Consider the following 20,281-nt stretch of genomic DNA (forward strand, 5'->3'; position numbering starts at 1 on the left):
AAAGAATAATTAACCGGAGCCATACCTCGCAATTAATTTAGAATCGGAACAAACTTCCATTGCCTTCCTAATTTCAATAAAATAACCTTGGGACCGCGCACCCAAACTTCCCATCAGGTGGAGAGCAGGGAAGAAACAGTGAAGGAAAGCAGAAGCTAAGTCCCCCAGGAGAAAGGGATTGTTGTGGAAGCTGGAAAAAAAAGAGAGAAACTTCCATAGTGAGAATTCCAAAATAATATGCAAGATCGCGGGGGGAGGGGAGGAGAGGACGCTTTCAAAGGCTCTTTTCGGCATAACAAAGAAAGGAAATTCAGGAGTAAGGCCATCCGCCGAGGAAATTCACGCTTTATAAAATTAAAAAAAAAAAAAAAGGACAATAAGCAGAGCCGTTCTACTTCAGTGAAACCCACCGCAAAGATGGCGGTGGGCCGAGACCCCTTCTCCTCCTCCCGCGGCCACATTTCCCACAAGCCCCTCCGCGCGCCCTCGCTCGCCGCCCCGGGCCGGCCGGGCTGCGCCCACTGCGCACGCGTCGCACGACGTCACTCGCGCTCCCAGGACTGCGCGGCGCCGGCGGGAGGGTCTTTCCCCGCTTCCGCCGCCGCGTCGCCTCTGGTCTCGAACGTCCGGTTCCGAGCTGCCTCCGCCGCCGCCGCGGGGGCAGTCGGTGCGTGGGGGAGGTCGCGAGGCCCAGCGAGGGGCGCGCGCGGCGGCGCGGCCATGGGACTGCGCCGCCGACCCCGGTGACCGGAGGGAGCTGAAGCGGCCCGGGCCCTGAGTGCGTCTCCTCCCGGGGGCCTCGCCCTCCTGCTCGCGGGGCCCGGGCTCCTGCTGCCGTTGCTGGCGCTGCTGCTGGCGGCGGCGGCGGCGGCGGCGGCCAGGATCATGTCGGGCCGCCGCTGCGCCGGCGGGGGCGCGGCCTGCGCGGGCGCGGCGGCGGAGGCCATGGAGCCGGCCGCCCGCGAGCTGTTCGAGGCGTGCCGCAACGGGGACGTGGAGCGGGTCAAGAGGCTGGTGACGCCCGAGAAGGTGAACAGCCGCGACACGGCGGGCAGGAAGTCCACGCCGCTCCACTTCGCCGCAGGTAACCCGGGCGTCGCCGCCCCGCTGCGCCTCGCGCCCAACCCCACCTGCGCGCCGGGCTCGCGGGCTCCTCTGCCCGGCCTTTCTTACACTCCTTCTTTGCACATCATTCCTATTCCAAAAGAAGGGAGTGCTTTAAAATATAGTCTTCTGTTTCTTAAAAAACTATTTTGGCCTGGCCTGATAGCTCAGTTAGAGCTATCAGGGCGGGGCTCCGGGCCGGGGCTTCCCGTTCTCCTCCAGGGGGGTACTTGAGGAGGTTGGGGCAGGGGCTGGAGGGAGCGTGCCGCACACACCTCACCAGAAGGTGTGTGTGTTCTGTGGCTTTGCTTTGTATCTACCGTACTCGCATCAACTTCCGGTCTTGCTCCCCCAGAAGGCCCCTCTTGCACACAAGAAAGAGGGGGGCGTGGTAGACCTTGTGATCTCAAAGGTAGACCTCCAAAATCTGCCCTTCTTGCAAATTCCGCTATGATTTTTACCAATCCTTTGGTTAAGATGTTAAAGGCCTGTGTAAAATGCAATGATGTAATTTTAGAAGGAGCCTCTTGATGGGCCATTGACACATTTGCACGAATGGGTTTATCCAGGTAGTCAATAGCAAGTTTCTGGAGAGATTATTAGTACTGGAAATGGTCAAAATCGGGAGAACTGAGGTCTGATTTATAGGCTGGATCCGGATGGTGATGTTTCTCTCTCTCTCTCTCTCTCTCACACACACACACACACACACACACACACACCCCTTGGGATGGAAAAGTAATAGAATGAGAGGAAAAATAGTGCAGATAATTTAGCTTGGATCTAGAGTTACATTGGGACTGACCTTGCTTCATTCTGAGATTTACATCGTTTAAATGACTTTCAGTATTTACTAGGTTCACTTTATGATAGAAGCATATTACATTTCATTGAAGAATTTAAAAGAACTAGAAATGAGACACTCAGCTTATTTCTATACTTTTCACTTTTAGTAAAGATCGTGACTATCCCTGTTCTCATAATGGAAAATGGAATTAGGGTTTCATATTTCTGATGATCCTGATGTTTTATTTGATGTATTACTTGATTGCTTAAAATAATTCTTTATTGGTTTGAGAGAGAGAGAGAAATTATCGATTTGTTGTTTTACTTATTTATGCATTCATTGGTGGATGCTTGTATGTGCCCCAATCTGGGATTGAACCTGCAACTTTGTCATATTGGGCTGATGCTCTAACTAACTGAGCTATCAGGCCAGGCCAAAATAGTTTTTTAAGAAACAGAAGACTATATTTTAAAGCACTCCCTTCTTTTGGAATAGAAATGATGTGCAAAGAAGGAGTGTATGAAAGATTTCCTTGTTCACAGACATTACTCTTACTACCAGTTTTAAAACGTAAATATTACTAGGAGGTATGCTTTCTTGACTAATTACAACTTCGCTGGGTTCCCAATGGGGAGCCTTTTTAAAGAGAGGTTTGAGGGGTTGTTGGTGAGAGAACTAGAAACAGCCTGTGGGCAGCAGAAAGAGATTAAGAATGCTCAAGTCAAATCCCAGCTGTTTAGCTATTTTGCCTAAAATTTTGGTGTGCAGTGCTGCCTTTCCTCAGCTAATTTGGATTGTCCTGTTTGACCATATAGTCAACATTTAAACGACTGATTGGACAAACTGCCATAACCAACTGATATGTAATCCAAAGGGTAGTGTTACTTAGATTCTGTTCACTTGATCTGTGGGATAAAAATAACCAAGGAAGATCTTAGTTGCTACCTTTCAAGAATTTGATGTATTAATGAGTTCATATCTGAAAATAGGAATATTTAGAGGTTTAAGATTATGGGATTAGCTTCTTATTGATTTTGTTCCTCCCCCACCATTCCAACCTCAGTCTGCCCCAACATTTTGGGAAGTACTTTCTATTGTACATAGGTTTATTCAGACTGAAATGGAAAATTTATTTTAGAACAAGCCCACCCCTCACAGTTTTCCACATTATCAGGTACAGATTATACAGTTAAGAATTTGAGGTATAAAAAAGAATAATAAAAATTGCTAATGGTTTACATATACCAGAGCTTTAAAGTCTTGCATTTAAAACCAGGCATAGCCCTAGCTGGTTTGGCTCAGAGGATAGAGCTTCAGCCTGCAGCCTGAAGGGTCCCAGGTTCCATTCTGGTCAAGGGCACTTGCCCGGGTTTTAGGCTTGATCCCCAGTGGGGGGCATGCAAGAGGCAGCCAATCAATGATATTCTCTCATCATTGATGTTTCAATCTCTCTCCCTCTCTCTTTCTCTAAAATCAAAGTTATATATATATATATATATATATATATATATATATATATATATATACACACATACATATACATACACACATGTTTTTTTAAAGCAAGCATATAACTTCATGTGTAACTGTCTAATCACTGTGTTGTACAAATAAAAATAATCTGTATTTCAATTATAATTGAAAAATAAATTTACTTTTTAAAAAAATTTTTAAATTTAAAGTCCTTCCCCAAATTATGTAGAAGTTGCAAATGCCACATCACACAAAAAAACTTTTAAATTAGCTTTGTAAATTTGATCTAAATTATTAGATGATGGAAGAGAACTTGTTTTCTTAATTTTTAAATAAATGCATCCAGCTTCATTTTCTTTTTATAATATGGAGAATACATTATATATCCCCGGACAGTGAGTTATCAGTCATGTTAATGTGCATCTAAACATGCCATTGGAAGCTCAACATAGGTGGTGAGACTATGTAGCTGCCTGACCAAGCTGTCTCTCTGGCTTGTACATTACAGAGTTAGCAATGGAGGAAAACAGGTGTTTTTTTTTTGTTTGTTTGTTTTTTAGCTAATTAAAGTTTGGAGGTTTTACTGGGGGTGGGGGAGGGGAACATGATTTTTGTCTTTTTGCTTTGATGTCCAAGGAACAGGAATAAGTCTGTGCAGATCAAGGAAAATGGATAGAAGAACAGTTTCAGAAAAAATTGTGTCTTTTCATCTAAAACATTTAGTTGAAAGAATAATCAGTTGCCCTCCCCAAAGGAGTTCTGTTAATGAAAAATGCAATCAACATAAACTGGAACTTTTCCTCTATTAGGTGAATTTTTTTTTTTTTTTTTATGAACTGGATTACAATCCTTATAGATAAGTATACTTTAAGAAGTCATTTTTATTTTTAAAAAAAACACACAAAAAAAAACTGTTTCTTCTTCAGTCCCACCACCACCATCTCCCTTCCCTCCTTATTCTCTCCCTACCCCCACACCCCACCCCTCATACAGAGGATATGAATAAATTTTTTGTGACATGTCTCAAAACTTTTAGAGGCAAGTTGGTGGTAGAGAGGCTGTAGCTTTAATTTTGCTAAAAACAATAGCATCTGAAATGCTTGACAGTGTAATCCCCTAGAAAAGAGCAGATTTCAGTAAAGTTATTGCTGCTCTGAACTTGTTTCTGAAAAATAAAGAAGAGGGACAGAAACTTTGGGAGAAAGTCATTTTATTGTCCGTCATAGCCAAAGAAATACGTAGCATTCTCTAAGATCTTAGAACTGGGGCAGATAAAATAAAATTTAATGGTTTGAGAGTTTCAAATATTTTGGGAAGTGCAATGAGGTATCATTCAGCAGAGAAATGTGCAGAACCATTTATTATCAGGTTCAAGAATTTTAGATATGGAAATCGTGGCAGAAGATGATATACATATCAAAATATTAGACATCACTAAGCAACAAATGTTTATTAAGTTCTATATACATGTATATATAAAAGAATGACAAGTTGGAAAAGACCTTGCATTGTAGAGTTCTACATAAGCAAGGTAACAGTTGTTTTGTATTTGTAGTATGTTATGTTACTGTTCTGTATTTGTACATTGGACCAGTCAGACTGAACTTCAATTATTGTATTCAATTATGTGATTTGGAATTTATTATACAAGAAACAGATGAAAACTAGAATTACTTATTCTAGAGATGAAAGACTAAGGTCACACAGTGTTACTGTCTTCACATATTTTAAGACATTCCAGTAGAAAAGTAAATGGATATGACTTGTATAGCTTCAGCTCAGTCAAAACAAGTACCAGTAGATGGAAAGTTGCAGGGAGTCAGATTCCCTTTAACAATCTGTTTAGCTATAGAATTGGCTGGGTTGGCATCTTTCAGAGATGTTGTAGAAAGGATTTCTCCATAGGATATACAATTGAACCAACAGGTCAAACTCTGACTGGTATAACAAAGTGGAATGATTCCCCCAGCTAAAGGTTTTAACAACTCAGCTATCAAAGATATAATAGCTTTTATACTTGCTGTTCATATCCTTTCTGATAGTGGTACTTTTAAAGACATCCAATAACTTTTCAATAGTATTTCCTTCTATGGTCTATAAGCCAACATCATAATTATGGGAGATTCATAAAATGTACCCACATTCCTTATCTAGGACTAGAACTAGACATTATTGTTTCCAAGATTGCTTTTTTTGCTGTGTGCACGTGTGTGTGTGTGTGTGTGTGTGTGTGTGTGTAAAGGGAGGTGAGTAAAATCCTACATCAGTAGAAAATCCAACTCCTATATAATAAAAGCCTAATATGCAAATTGAACGACTGGTCTCTATGATGTGTACTGGCCACCAGGGAGCAGATGTTCAACACAGGAGCTTCCCCCCACCTGTAGGCCCCAGGCCAACCAAAGCAGGTGCCAGGGGCCGGGGCCAGCGAATGGGTGTTGCCAGGCTGACCAACGCAGGTGCCAGCAGGGGGACCCCTGATCTCGCTAGTCACCCTACAGATCGGCTCTGATCACTGGCCAGGCCTAGAGACCCTACCCATTCACGAATTTTGTGCATCAGGCCTCTAGTATAAAATAGACACCAGTATATTTAGGAATTCAGAATCTTTCTTGACTTAACAGATCTCCCTGTATATTATCGAGATTTGAGCTACACTTTTTTCCTCAACTCTTGCTGGACTTTAGAGGTAGGCGATTTACTTCGTTAACAACTAGTTTGGAGTATGTACTTCCCCATTTAGATAGATAGAATTTAATCAGTCCAGAGGTCATGGCACTCTCTTCCAAGTTTCTCTTAGTCTGATCATATAAATGGTATATTGTCCCAAGTTGAACTGGGCAAAACCTTCTAACTTGTATTCCTCTTTCAAAAGAAATACTATATGTGGAAAATACCTTTCTTGGTTTCTGCTAACTAAAATTATTAGTAAGTTTAAAATGACATCCCTCAGGAAAATCTCACAAGAATCCTGACAAGAGCCTAAGACTGCTTGATTATGCATCCAATCTCCCAGACTACACAAGCCTTCTCTCTTTCATTGCATTTATTGATATTTCCTGTTTCTAAGTATTTTTTTCTGATAAAGCTGTGTATGACTCCAGCTTACCTTTAGTTTGTCAAGACATCACTATCATTTCATTCTAGAGGTCTGGTGCACAAAAATTCGGGGGATGGAGGGTCCTCTAGCCTGGCCTGTGCCCTCTTGCAGGCCGGGAGCCCTTGGGATGTCCAACTGATGGGGGGTGGGGATGAGCGGGCCTAAGCCGAAGTCAGACATCATTAGCGCCACAGAGGAAGGAGAGGCTCCCACCACTTCCGCTGAGCTCACCAGCTGTCGGCCCGGCTTGTGGCTAAATGGTGCTCCCCCTGTGGGAGCGCACTGACCACCAGGGGGCAGCTCCAGCCCTGCCCCCCATCACCCCTCCACCACCACTGATTGCTATCCTCTCCCTCTGCCCACTGGCACCCACCTTGGCTGGCCTGGCGCTGCCCACTTGCAGGCCCTTCCTCCCCTCCCCCCCCCCCCAGCCGACCAGTCATTCTGCCATTCGGTCAGATTTGCATATTGAGCTTTTATTATATAGGATTACACCAGTTAAATCATCTTGTCTTCGGACTGTAAAAACTGAGAGGTGGCAGCTCTCAGTAAGGTTTTCTGAGAGTTTAAGTTGATTTTTCAGTAGTGACTTCCACTGGTTTATAGTTTTTTTTGGAAGCCATTCAGTTGAAAGGATGTTCCAGTATAGCAGCAAAATATGATGCTATTAATAATAGTTATGGTTAGCAAAACAGTTCCTGGAACTGCTAAAACTGATGGCACTAGATAGTGATGAAACTTGACAAAAGAAATTGAATAGACTGATTTTCTTTGTGGTCACAAATCATCAGCTCCATATTCTCTCTGAGGGTCATTTGCTTACTATTTCAAAATATAGACATGTACTAAACAATTGTTTATTAAGTCCTATATGCTAGATTCTGGTTTTGGCCAGTGAACAGAAATAAACAGGACACAGTACATGCCATTAGGTGACACAAATATTTTATTGATCAGCAAATATGCTTTCCAAATATTCCTGTTTTGTTTCATTGTTAGTTTTTTATAGTAGATTCAACAATGAGTGATTTCATTTATATCTTCATACATAGACATTGAGCAGTGTTTAAAGATGACTGCTCTTCCATAATTATAAAATAAACCACAATATATATTGAGCAGCCATGATTACTAACTTTAGACTTCTGATTCCTTTATAAAGAGATCCTTAGAATATGGAGGTTGGCATTGATTCTAAGGATATGCCTATTCATGTTCTGTCTGGCCAGTAAGAACATGATCAGGGGGGAAAAAACCTGCAAAACAATTTTTCCTCAAGAAATGAGCTCTGAACAGATACTTTGAGCTATTTTTGAGACTATAAGAATGGGGATTTCATCAGGGATTAGCCTTTAAAGTTTAGGAAGTATCTTGAATCTAAAAGTTTCATTAAACTCCTAACAGTGGAAGATTTTAAAATTTTAAATAGCTACATACTCGCCCCCTCTAATTTCCTTTTATGCCAAGAAATGGCTTTAATGTTTCAGACTCTTCATCTACTCTCAGCATGCCAACATGATCTCTACTCACATGTTACAGTCCTTACAATGTGACTTTGAAACATCGAACAGCTATCACCTGCCTCCTGCACACCTCCCACTGGGGATGTGCCTGCAACCAAGGTACATGCTCTTGACCGGAATCGAACCTGGGACCTTTGAGTCCTCAGGCCGACGCTCTATCCACTGAGCCAAACTGGTTCCACAATGTGACTTTGAAACATGCTGATCTTTGCTGTCAGTCTCCAGATAGGTTTCAGACATCTTAATGGCTGAGGAATCATGTTGATACAAAGTTATAGAAGTAGAATTTATCTGTGTCTTGGACTGTTTGTAACTATTCTATATAATAAAAGCCTTATATGCAAATCGACCAAATGGTGGAACGACCGGTCACTAATGACATGCACTGACCACCAGGGGGCAGACATCCAGTGCAGGAGTTGCCCCTAAGCCAGCCAAGGCAGGTAACCAGCAGGTCCTCCCCTTTCCATCCACACCCCTAATCGCCCAGCCGGTCACCCTGCAGAGGGGGGCCACCAGCCGGGGGAGGTGCGGCCAGCAAGCAGGCGGTGCCAGGCTGGACCCACAGATTGACCCTGATTGCCAGCAAGGCCTAGGGACCTTGCCCATGTATGAATTTCATGCATGGGGCCTCTAGTATACGTAAATATAATCACTTCACCCTTTCTACCCAGGTTAAATTTCCATTTCAGTATTGTCATACGTGTCAGTATTGAATCTCTCTTTATCATCAATGAATTCTTGAATTGTTGAATTTCTTCTATTTCCCATCCAGAAACATTTTAGCATGGCTTCTAATTATTGATTTTAATTTGTGCATTTTTCGTTGTTTTCTTTTAGGATTTGGGCGGAAAGATGTAGTTGAATATTTGCTTCAGAATGGTGCAAATGTCCAAGCACGCGATGATGGGGGCCTTATTCCTCTTCACAATGCATGCTCTTTTGGTCATGCTGAAGTAGTCACTCTCCTTTTGCAACATGGGGCAGACCCAAATGCTCGTGATAATTGGAATTACACTCCTCTCCATGAAGCTGCAATTAAAGGAAAGATTGATGTTTGCATTGGTAAGATTGTTTACTTTCATGAAATAGTGTGTAACCGTTGTGAATCTAATTGACTTCATTCGTTAATATGACCAAATTCTGCCAGGCTGAATTTAAATACCTAAGAACAATTCATGATTTAAGCTAACCACTATTACTAAGTGTCATTTTGTGTATAGTACTGAGCTTAAGCTCTTTAGAGAATAGAGACAAGATTCCTGTTTTCTGGAATTTGGATTCTCTTGGGAGATAGCACACACACAGAACCAGATAAAGTCATGACAGTGAACAGGGAGTGTTCGAGGATAATGAGGGCAGTGGGTTGGCTGGAGTCCAGTCACTCCTTCCTGGAGTCTTTCCAACAAGTAGTGGGAGAAAGTTGAAAAGGTAGGCAGGGACATCTTTATGAAGAACTTTGAATTCCAAGTTAAGGAGCTTGGTATTATGAAGACAGTTAAGGAAGGGAATAGCAGTGTGATGAAAATAGTGTATTTTAGCAAGAGTGATCTGGTATGTGGCAGGTAGAATGGTGGTAGGTGGCTGCTAGAATGGATGGCATCAGAGAGATTAGCTAGGAAACTGTAGAATAACCCAGATAAATGATGAGGTTATGAACAAGGGTTATTATAGGAGAATAGAAATGGCAAGATAAATAAACATTTGAAGGAAAAATCAGACATTTAGAATACTTTAACAAACAAGATAAGATTTGCTCAACAGCCGAAACCGGTTTGGTTCAGTGGATAGTGTGTCGGCCTGCGGACTGAAAGGTCCTGGGTTCGATTCCGGTCAAAAACATGTACCTTGGTTTCAGGCACATCCCCAGTAGGGGGTGTGCAAGAGGCAGCTGATCAATGATTCTCTCTCATCGATGTTTCTAACTCTCTATCCCTCTCCTTTCCTCTCTGTAAAAAAATCAATAAAATATATTTTTTAAAAAAAAAGATTTGCTCAACAGTTTGATCATTGACAGAAAAGTATAAGTGAGAAGGCTGCTTATATGATTGGAGAATTTTAATTAATCTGGTATTGACTTTTCTGAACCTAACATAGTCAGGGATTTTGGATTCTGCTACCTTAGTTCTATTTCCTGTTTTAGGGACATTTGAAATTCTTGAGGCAGATAGAAAGCCTGTGTACTAGGAAAAGTTCAGGGCTCTGTGCTGGACTTATATTGTTCTCCCCTGCCCTCCAAACCCCAAGTCACTGTTTAAAGCACATGTGTCAAACACAAGGCCCGCGGGCCAAATCCGTCCCACCAGGCCTTGCAATGTGGCCCGCACCGCGCTGTCATCACTGCACTCCGCTGCGTTTCCATCACAATGACAGTTTATGACTGTTCAGTAAACCATTCGGCCTGCGATTTAGGCTGGATTTTAGGTTTTGGCCCCTTCTCTGATTGAGTTCGACACCCCTAGTTTAAAGTCACCATCTTAGTTCAAATTAGGTAATTTATAAAGATACGAAATAGATTACCTAGTAACCTCTGCCCAATGTATTATCTTAAATTGTTACTTATATTGCTACTGCCTTTTGCTAGTTCCTTAGTCTCTGATATATAAATAACTAGTTTTAATATGTAGGGTTTTCTAAATACAGTTATGGATCTGCACTATCCAATCCAGTATGGTAGCTGAGGACATCTTGAAATTAAGATCTACTCTAAGGGGAAAATGTACCAGATTTCAAAGACTTAATATGAAAAAAGGAAATGCAAAGAATCTCAATTTTATGTTGATTATGATATAAATATAAATATTGAAATGACAGTATGTTGGGTAAATAAAATGCATTAAAATTTAGCCTGTTTTTTGTTTTGTTTTGTTTTTTGTTTTTTACTGATTTTTTACAGAGAGGGATAGAGTGTTAGAAACATCAATGAGAGAAAATCATCAACCAGCTGCCTCCTGCACATCTACTGGGGATGTGCCCGCAACCAAGGTACATGCCCATGACCGGAATTGAACCCGGGACCCTTCAATCCACAGGCTGACACTATCCACTGAGCCAAACACGTTTTGGCCCGTTTTCATTTTTTATTACGTATTTAGTTCACATTAATGCCTCACATTTTATTTCTGTTGCATAGTACTGTTACAGATAGGAATAGAATAGAATGAACAGTAACTCAACCAAAGAATGGACTTTGGGCTTCCCTTTCTGCATGTACTTGCCTGTCTTTCCCCCAGCTCCTTATTTGTAGAGTATGCTGTAAATGTCTTTAACAAATAATAATACAGCATATAGCACAGGTCTTTTCTTTTATGTGCTTTGGATTATAGTTTTGATTTGGAATTTGTTAACCCTACAGAGAGTGTTTTTCTTGTTTTCTTTTTTTAAGAGTTTGCCTACACATTTTTCTAAATTTTTGAATAACCATAAATCCCTATTCCTATAGGATTAGAAATTTTATTTCTGTTATGATAGAACAACCTTTCTAACAGAGGCAGTATTATTTGGAATAAGAAAAGAAACTTTCAAGCAGACTTGCCTTTTATTTTCTCATACACTCTTATCTGTCCTTAGTCACTTGTCTAGCAGAGGAAAATCTAACTGAACTTAGGAGATGTTAATGTGTATAATACATTAAATGTGTATAGTACAGTAAGTAATAAAATGCTTTATATATTTTTATCTTTAAAAGAAAACATTTACCACACTTGGGATATGAAAGATCTTTAATCTTGAGACTAAAATCAAATTGTCATCAATACCATCTTGAAAAAAAGTATTGCTATTTTTCAGTGCTCTTGCAGCATGGAGCTGAGCCGACCATCCAAAATACAGATGGAAGGACAGCGTTGGATTTAGCAGACCCATCCGCCAAAGCAGTGCTGACTGGTAAGTTTGTGTACTCTCTTTGGGTATTCCTAAAAGAATATAAAGAATGAACTTCTGTGGTAAATGACCTCAACTATAATAGATTTTTTTAAAATAATGTCAGTTATTTTTTTCTACATTTGTACAGTTAATATTTGATTCTTGTCTAAGAAAGGTAAAGCTTTTTTTCTTTTCAAAATTGGTGTTCTTTCTTCCCTATTCCATGCAGTTCCCTGTTTTTATCTTTTTTTAAAAAACCTTGGAGTTCAAATGAAACCTTGCACTAGTAACCAATATGCAGTTCATATTGTGGGCAGCAGTTTGAATTTCATTTCAGCAAATCAGTAAACACTATCCATTTTGTTAAATTATGTTTATTTAAACTGTATTAATTGTAAAGGTTTCTTTGTGTTATAAATATAAAAGCTGTAGGCATAAAGAGTTTATATTTAATCCTGTTTTTATTTATATATAATTATCCCTCGTTGTCCACAGAGCTCCCCTCATCCCCCATCGATACAAATATTTTTGGATGTTCAAGCTCTTTAAGAAGGTGCAAATCAATGCATAATGTAGGCTCTCCAAATTCATAGATTCCCAACTGTGGATTGAAAATATGATATCCAGTCTGAGATTGGTTAAATTCATGGATGCAAAACCTGTAGATATGGAAGTCTTGTTGGCTTTTGAATGAAATTGTAGATGCATTTTGTATGTTACTCGAATAGCATGTTGGTTTTCTATAATTAAGGAGAAAAAAGAAAAGAAAAGGTTCACCCATAAACTCCCACCTGAGACAAACTTTGTTAAAATTTTGGTATATTTGTTCCTTGGCTTTCTTTTTCTATGCATATTGTTTTTATACAATTGCAGTGACACTTTGTTATATATCATTGAATCATTGAATTTTTTTCACTTTTATAACAAAGGTATTCCATGTTCTTCATATAAATATTTTTAAGCTGTACAATATTCTACTGATTAACCATTTTCCTTTTATTGGGAATTTATTTTCAAATTTATATACTTTAAATATAATTCAATGAGCATCTTTATGTATAAAACTATCATTATTTTTGTAATTGAAATGTTTAATTTCTGGTTTTGTTCTGTTTTTTCCTCTGGTTCACAGGTGAATATAAGAAAGACGAACTCTTAGAAAGTGCCAGGTATGTTACAAATATATCCCATGAAATCTTCATCACTTAAATGTTTTATTTTTTTTGCAAGAAGCAAACTATTAAAAAATGCATTTTTAAAAAATGTTCACATAAATGTCTTCATATGGGATGTGCTAAAAAATAGAAGTTGCTAATAAACTTTCTTTTGTGTGTTAGGAGTGGCAATGAGGAAAAAATGATGGCTCTACTCACACCATTAAATGTCAACTGCCATGCAAGTGATGGTAGAAAGGTACTTTCTTTTGTCCCTAAGTTTGTATTTATCTCCTGGTAACATGAAAATACATTTATCTTATTATAAATTAAAACATTTTATGAGAATGCTGATATGTTCTTATAAGTAATAATTTGGATTAATTCTTTAAGCATATTAAAACTTTTTTGATAATAAACATTTAGTTCCTGTTTGTAATAATGAATTTATAAACTTTTATACTATACCTTCAGTATATGTGTTGAATTTTTGAAAAACCAAATTGATGACTATTTAGACAATAAAGTTATAAGGCTTTTGGGGGGGATTTTGGTTTTATATTTTTAGCTTTCACACGTTTTTTTCAGCCAGTATTCGAATTTCATTAATTTTTCTGATATTTCAGTCAACTCCATTGCATTTGGCAGCAGGATACAATAGAGTAAAGATTGTACAGCTGTTATTGCAACATGGAGCTGATGTCCATGCTAAAGATAAAGGGTAAGTATTTGAACAAAAATTAGGATTTCTTAAACTATCGCTGAAACCAGTTTGGCTCAGTGGATAGAGCGTCGGTCTGCGGACTGAAGGGTCCCAGGTTCGATTCCGGTCAAGGGCATGTGCCTTGGTTGCGGGCACATCCCCAGTGGGGGATGGGCAGGAGGCAGCTGGTCGATGTTTCTCTCTCATCGACATTTCTAGTTCTCTATCCCTCTTCCTTCCTCTCTATGGAAAATCAATAAAATAATAATTTTTTAAAAAAGAATAAATATAAACTATCCTTACAGTAACTTCTGTGACATAAAAATCACATTTTTTACTAAACAGCATAAACATGTTTTAAGCTTTTATAATATGCAGGTAGCTCTGAGGGCATAGAGAATTATAAAACATTAAGGCAACCATTCAGGTTTATACTACACTTTAGGGGGCATGAAAATTTACCTGACAATACAAGTTCTCTACTAAGTGTGAGGCGATAGAAAGGGATGCTACTACAGGAGTTCACAGGAGAAAACGCTCAGTAATGGCTATAGTGATTGGGAAATTTTGCAGAAGGAGATGGTACATGACCTGGACTCAATTCAAGAAAGCAGAGAGTTTAGGAACCATCACTGTGCAAGAGAATTGGTTTGAGAAGAGGTGCTAAAACAGATATTACAGCATACTTAGGAAACACTGATTAGACCAGTTTGACTGAGGCAGATGATTCACATAGAGAAATGAAGGTTAGGAATGGAAAAATAGGTAAGAACAAGATTTCATAGGGCTTGGTATTTTAGTCTAAAGAATTCAATCTTACCCAACTGGCGTGGCTCCAGTTGAGCATCAATCTGAGCCAGAAGATCAGGGTTCGATTTCCAGTCAGGGCACGTGCCTGGGTTGTGGCCTTCATCTCCAGGAAGGTACATGCAGAAGGCAGCTAATCAATAATTCTCTCTCATCATTGATGTTTCTGTCTCTCTCCCTCTCCCTTCCTCTCTGTTATCACTAAAAATAAGTGTATTATTAAAAAGAATTGAATCTTTATTTTGTGAGCTATGTTAGCCATTGAAGGGTCCTATGCAAGGGGAATGATTCTGAAAGAGGTATTTTAGGAAGTGCATTCTGGCAGCAATGTGTAGGATGGATTGGCAAGGGAGACTAGAAGCAAAAAAAGCAGTTAGGAAAGTGAGTATTGCAGGGATTCGGGCATAGTGAAGATCTATAGTAGTGGTGGCAGAGGAAATGGAAATGAAAAGGCAGTGCAAGAGATAATATAGTGAAAAAATTGACAAGATTTATTGAATGGATGTGATGAGAGAGGAAGGCATTAAAAGATAAATATCAATACATTTCAGATTTTCAGGGTGAATGAGAAACCCAATGATACACATACTAAAACCTAGGAGGAAAATTATTTTAGGGGAAAACATTGAGTTCACCTTTAGAACACTTGGTTTTATGAGATGATAGGGAATTGCAGGTGGAGGTGGCTAGAAGATAGTTGGAAATTAAATTAGTGCTCAGGTAAGTAAGAAATTGTATAACCAGAAGTGGTAAGGAAAGTCATGTGCCATCACTCACCTGAGGCTATCGAGATGATGTCTGTGGTAATTAACTGAGTAATCCCTGAGTAATGTCCCTGAGTAATCCCCATGGACGAACAGCTTAAAAATATGTTAAGATTTTAAGGTTCCACTGTACCTTCTACATAGAAAATTCTTCTTCCATTGTCATCTTGAAGGAATTGGATTTTAGTTTTATTAAAGAATATAACAATTGCCAAAACCGGTTTGGCTCAGTGGATAGAGCGTCAGCCTGCGGACTGAAAGGTCCCGGGTTTGATTCCAGTCAGGGGCACGTACCTTGGTTGCGGGCACATCCCCAGTGGGAGGTGTGCAAGAGGCAGCTGGTCAATGTTTCTCTCTCATTGACGTTTCTAACTCTCTATCCCTCTCAATTCCTCTCTGTGTAAAATCAATAAAATATATTTAAAATATATATATATATAGCAATTTACCTTGCAGAATGATAAAAAAAACAGTTTCAGAGAAGAGTTAGAGTTTGAGCTCTGAGTTTGGAAAAGATGTATAGAAGTAAGCCAGGAGGGACGGAAATCCATCCTACGCCCAGTGGATAGTTCTGTGTAAAGGCATTCAGGATTTAGTATACTGTTATATAATAGAAGGATAAGGTAGAGAGCATCAGATCATTGTATGCTAGGTTGAGTAGTTGGAAAGGTCTTTTGAAAGCAAGGAAAAACCAGTGAAGGACTTAAAACAAGAAGTAACTACATCAGGTAACTTTTTGAAAAAATATGTCTATAGCTTCAAGGACAAATTGAAGGGATTATTTCAGTAGTACAGGGAGAAATAATAATGGCTCAAACCAAGACAATGGTAGTGAAGTGGTAGGGGGAAGGATGATCAAATGTATTGAAAGAAACTTGGAAATTAAAGTTGCTAGGACTTAAGGTTCAAATGAATGTTATTAAATTTTGTACATTTTTATTAGATCACATACACAATTTACTATTCAAGTCTGACTATAAATTTAAATGAATTGACTAAATCTAGGGAATCTGTAATAACAAGTTTTCCCCCTTCTCATATTGTAGTGATCTGGTGCCCTTACACAATGCCTGTTCTTATGGTCATTATGAAGTAACTGAACTTCTGGTCAAGGTTAGTTCTGTTGTACTTTTCTTATAATTATATAAGTTATTTTAAATACATAGTGTGTCTGTTTTTCTATGTGTTTTTGGTGCTTAGTGGATATAGTAATATTTATAATTATTACAAAGTGTAGATGGTTGATAGGTTAGCATCTGACTGCTTGATATTTTTGAGATTCCTTAAGATTTTAAAGTAGCACTACCATCTTATGAATAACAGATTAAGTGATTCTATAATTTGTAGCGAAAATTAAATTTCAAAAAACTCTTGAAAATATCAGAGCAATTTTTAATCAATCATATATTAAAACTACAATTTTCATTTGTAAGACTTGTCCAGTTGTACTTTGAGTTGGAACAGGTTTGCTTGGATAGCTTTACTTCTTCCAATATGCTGGGTGGCTGTTGTTTAACAAGCAGGTTCCTGGGACTGGCAAGAAATTCCTTATTTTGCTTCCTGTTGAATGAGAGTAGAAGATACATATTCTTCTTAGAGTGGATCCATATACCCCGACATATTTTTGTCCCCCGGTCTCTGTGTATGTATTTGACCACTCTCTTTAAACTTCTCTCACTCTGCACTCACTCTGCCCCTTGAATACGTTCCCTCATTCTATTTCACCAGCTGTCATAGGAACAGAAAGAAGACATTTGTTTCCAATGCCTCTATGCTTCCTTTAAGCATGTGCTACCACAGAATACATTTTCCTACAGAAACAACTTTGTTATAATGGTTAGAGATACTCTAAATAATCTGTAAGTCTTTTAGAATTTTTTATGTTATATACATTTATGTTATGTTATATACATTTATAGCAGTAATGCTGTTGCTGTTATATACATTTATAGCAATAATGCTTTTGCTTATTGTAAAACTGAATCTTTAATTCAGAATATTTGGAATATTATGGATGAGGGTGAAACATCAGACAGAGTACAATGAGATTTTTATAGACAATTGAATGGTGTTTTTCTAAGACCTAGTGTTTACTAAATAAGTTTGGGAAGTTGACTAGAGGTTATACATATAGATAGAGGTTGTTAGAAGAGGTGAGAGTACTCAAGTTACCAGAGTACTCAAGTTCCAGACAATCAGGAGAAAGCAAGTAGATAGAGACATAATATAGGTAGAAGTCCTGGGCAACAACACAATCCTTGCTAATGAGTCTGGCTAGCACATGATGGCATTAACAACAAACATGTAGTAGATTGCTTTTCATGACCATGATGCATACAGATTGTGATGTGACTGCTTGAAAAGCTAACATAATTTATGCTAGTAGTAAAAGTATAGTATCAGGAGCAAATGTAGTGACAGATGCATTGTACTTATGTAACCAACCAATTGAGAATCTATCATTTTAGACTCTTAATATTTTTAAGTGAATTTTTTGAACTGAAGTCTATTTAGTTGAGGGCCACAAAGGTGATAGGAAGTCTAGAAACCATGGATGAGTGAAGGAGCTGCAACTGTTTAGATTGGAAAGGAAAAACATAAGAGTTGCCTTCAAATATTACAAAGAAGAATATTAATCTTTTTTGTTCCAAAGACCAATAGATCAAAGTTTAAAGTACATAATTAACATAATGTAAAAGAACTTTTTAACAACAGAAATTATGTAGTAAATATAAAAGTTATGTTAGTTGAGAATTAATTTCCAGTGATTAAAAGTACTAAGAGTAGATTACTGGTTCACCTTTTACAGGTAAGTATAGAAAGGATTTTGTGTTTGATGAGAGATTAAACTAGAATGACTTCTGTGGTCCATCCAACTCTAATATGTGGAAATGGCTAAATTAAAATACCAAGTGTTAGCAAGGCAGTGGAGCACTGAAACTTAGACATTCCAAGTATTTGGCAATTTTTAATAAAACTAAACATATCTACCATACGACCCAGCAGTTCCATTTCTATGTATAATATATGCAAAAGAATAATGTATCCATAAAGAGACTTATACATAAATGTCCATAACAGCTTATTCATAATAGTTAAAAACTAGAGAAATAGTCCAAATGCCATGGACAGGATGATGGATAAGTACATTATGGTATAGCTTGTACAGTGGAATGCTACTACTCAGCAATAAAAATGAATTGATACGACAATATGAATGAATCTCAGAAACATTTTGTGTGAAAAAAGCTAGACACAAAATACATACTGAGTTACTCCATTTTTATGAAATTTAAGAACAGATAAATTTCTAATATATGCTGCTAACAGTCAGAATGGGGACGGGAATTGTCCATAAAAGAAGCATTAGGGAACATTCTGGGGTAATGAAAGTGTCTCTAAAATACTATCACAGGTTAACTTAGTGGTTGGCAAACTCATTAGCAAATTCATTAGTCAACAGAGCGGCATGCTCCTGAGCCACAGTTTGCCTACCACTGGGTTAACTGATAGTATTTAAAAACAAGTTTTTCTGCCTACTATGTTGTCTGGGATTGTTGTTTTGTGAACCTTTTTACTTCCTTAGCAACATTAGCACTCTTGATGGCCTCTTTATGATTTAAAATTGTGCTTTGTTTGTTGCCTGAGAGATGTTATGAGGTATCAGCATGAAGGAAAGGGTTGTCAGGTTGAAAACTGAGTTTTTGATCCACAACCCAGACATTTTATCTGTGAAGAACTTGGTGGAGAACAGAAAGATGTTCAAGAACTGAGGTTTGATTGTATAAGGTTTGGTGCTGTCCATGGTTTTAGGAATCCATTCGGGATACATGGATAAGGAAGACTACTGTATATACTTAAGAACTGTGCTTTTTTGCCATATGTAAATTATTAAAAATTTTGGAAAAGATGCACGTTAAATCTAAAGCTTCATTCTTAACAATTTTTAACAAAGAGTTAAATAGGCTTTTGTGCATAGGTCTAGCAATCAGCTACTGTTTCTTCATGTGGAGAAAATGTATTTTTCTGAAATAAATTGGTTTAAAAAGTGAACTTTGGGCCAGGACCGGTTTGGCTCAATGGATAGAGCGTCGGCTTGGGGACTGAAAGGTCCCGGGTTCGATTCCGGTCAAGGGCATGTACCTTGGTTGCGGGCATATCCCCAGTGGGGGGTGTGCAAGAGGCAGCTGATTGATGACTCTCTCTCATCGATGTTTCTGACTCTCTATCTCTCTCCCTTCCTCTCTGTACAAAATCAATAAAATATATTTAAAAAAAAAAAAGTGAACTTTGGGAACATAACTTGTTTAAATTTCCTTGATGTCATGTTATAGATTACTACTAATTCTAAATTCTCTTAAAAATTGGACACTAAATACGTGCTTCCTTTCCCCACCCTCCAACCCCAGCATGGTGCTTGTGTAAATGCAATGGACTTGTGGCAATTCACTCCTCTTCATGAGGCGGCTTCTAAGAACAGGATTGAAGTGTGCTCTCTTCTCCTAAGTTATGGTGCAGATCCAACACTGCTGAATTGTCACAATAAAAGTGCCATAGACTTGGCTCCCACACCACAATTAAAAGAAAGATTAGCATGTGAGTATAAAATGATGAATGTTTAGCTAAGATATATCAATAAACTGAAAATCCTTGTTTGTTTCTAGATATATTTAAATGATAGAGTAATTTCTTTTGTTTAGACTAGCATATTTTAATCTTTCAGAAGTTTCTACTTATTCTGCTCTTAAGATGAAAAGAATATATTTATACTTTTTTTTTAAGTCAAGTTAAATGTATTTTATATGTGGTATGCTTTTGAAAAGAATTTGGGTTTTGTTCCTGTCTTTGATGTGACTTTCTACGGAAATTGCCATGAAGTTGAAATGTTATTTGTAGGATGCCATCTTGTAAATCTAGTCCCTAGATTTTGTCTTCTAATTTTTTTGGTATCTGGACAGGTCTGTGGTCTTCTATTGATATGTATAGCTGAAATAGATGTAGT

The 20,281-nt window shown here is 38.4% G+C and overlaps 1 protein-coding gene across 7 annotated transcripts in view; it reads left to right on the top strand.

Moving 5' to 3' along the window:
• Positions 1–560: 560 nt before the first annotated feature.
• Positions 561–20,281, top strand: part of TNKS2 (tankyrase 2) — a 56,024-nt gene continuing 36,303 nt past the window's right edge. For 3 of the 7 annotated variants that reach the window (XM_036438545.2, XM_036438547.2, XM_036438546.2), the window contains exons 1-8: positions 563–1,084; positions 8,828–9,052; positions 11,777–11,872; positions 12,984–13,020; positions 13,189–13,264; positions 13,632–13,726; positions 16,326–16,392; positions 19,689–19,875. In XM_036438545.2, coding sequence (XP_036294438.1) covers positions 886–1,084; positions 8,828–9,052; positions 11,777–11,872; positions 12,984–13,020; positions 13,189–13,264; positions 13,632–13,726; positions 16,326–16,392; positions 19,689–19,875 — 982 coding nt within the window. In that variant the 5' untranslated portion in view covers positions 563–885. Of the gene's footprint in view, positions 1,085–8,827; positions 9,053–11,776; positions 11,873–12,983; positions 13,021–13,188; positions 13,265–13,631; positions 13,727–16,325; positions 16,393–19,688; positions 19,876–20,281 lie in introns of all 7 variants that reach the window. The other 4 variants (XR_004988085.2, XM_045581900.1, XR_004988084.2 and 1 more) reach the window with 2 other exon arrangements.

The sequence above is a fragment of the Pipistrellus kuhlii genome, unplaced genomic scaffold (genome assembly GCF_014108245.1).
Source record: "Pipistrellus kuhlii isolate mPipKuh1 unplaced genomic scaffold, mPipKuh1.p scaffold_m20_p_15, whole genome shotgun sequence".
In the NCBI taxonomy this organism is placed as follows: domain Eukaryota; kingdom Metazoa; phylum Chordata; class Mammalia; order Chiroptera; family Vespertilionidae; genus Pipistrellus; species Pipistrellus kuhlii.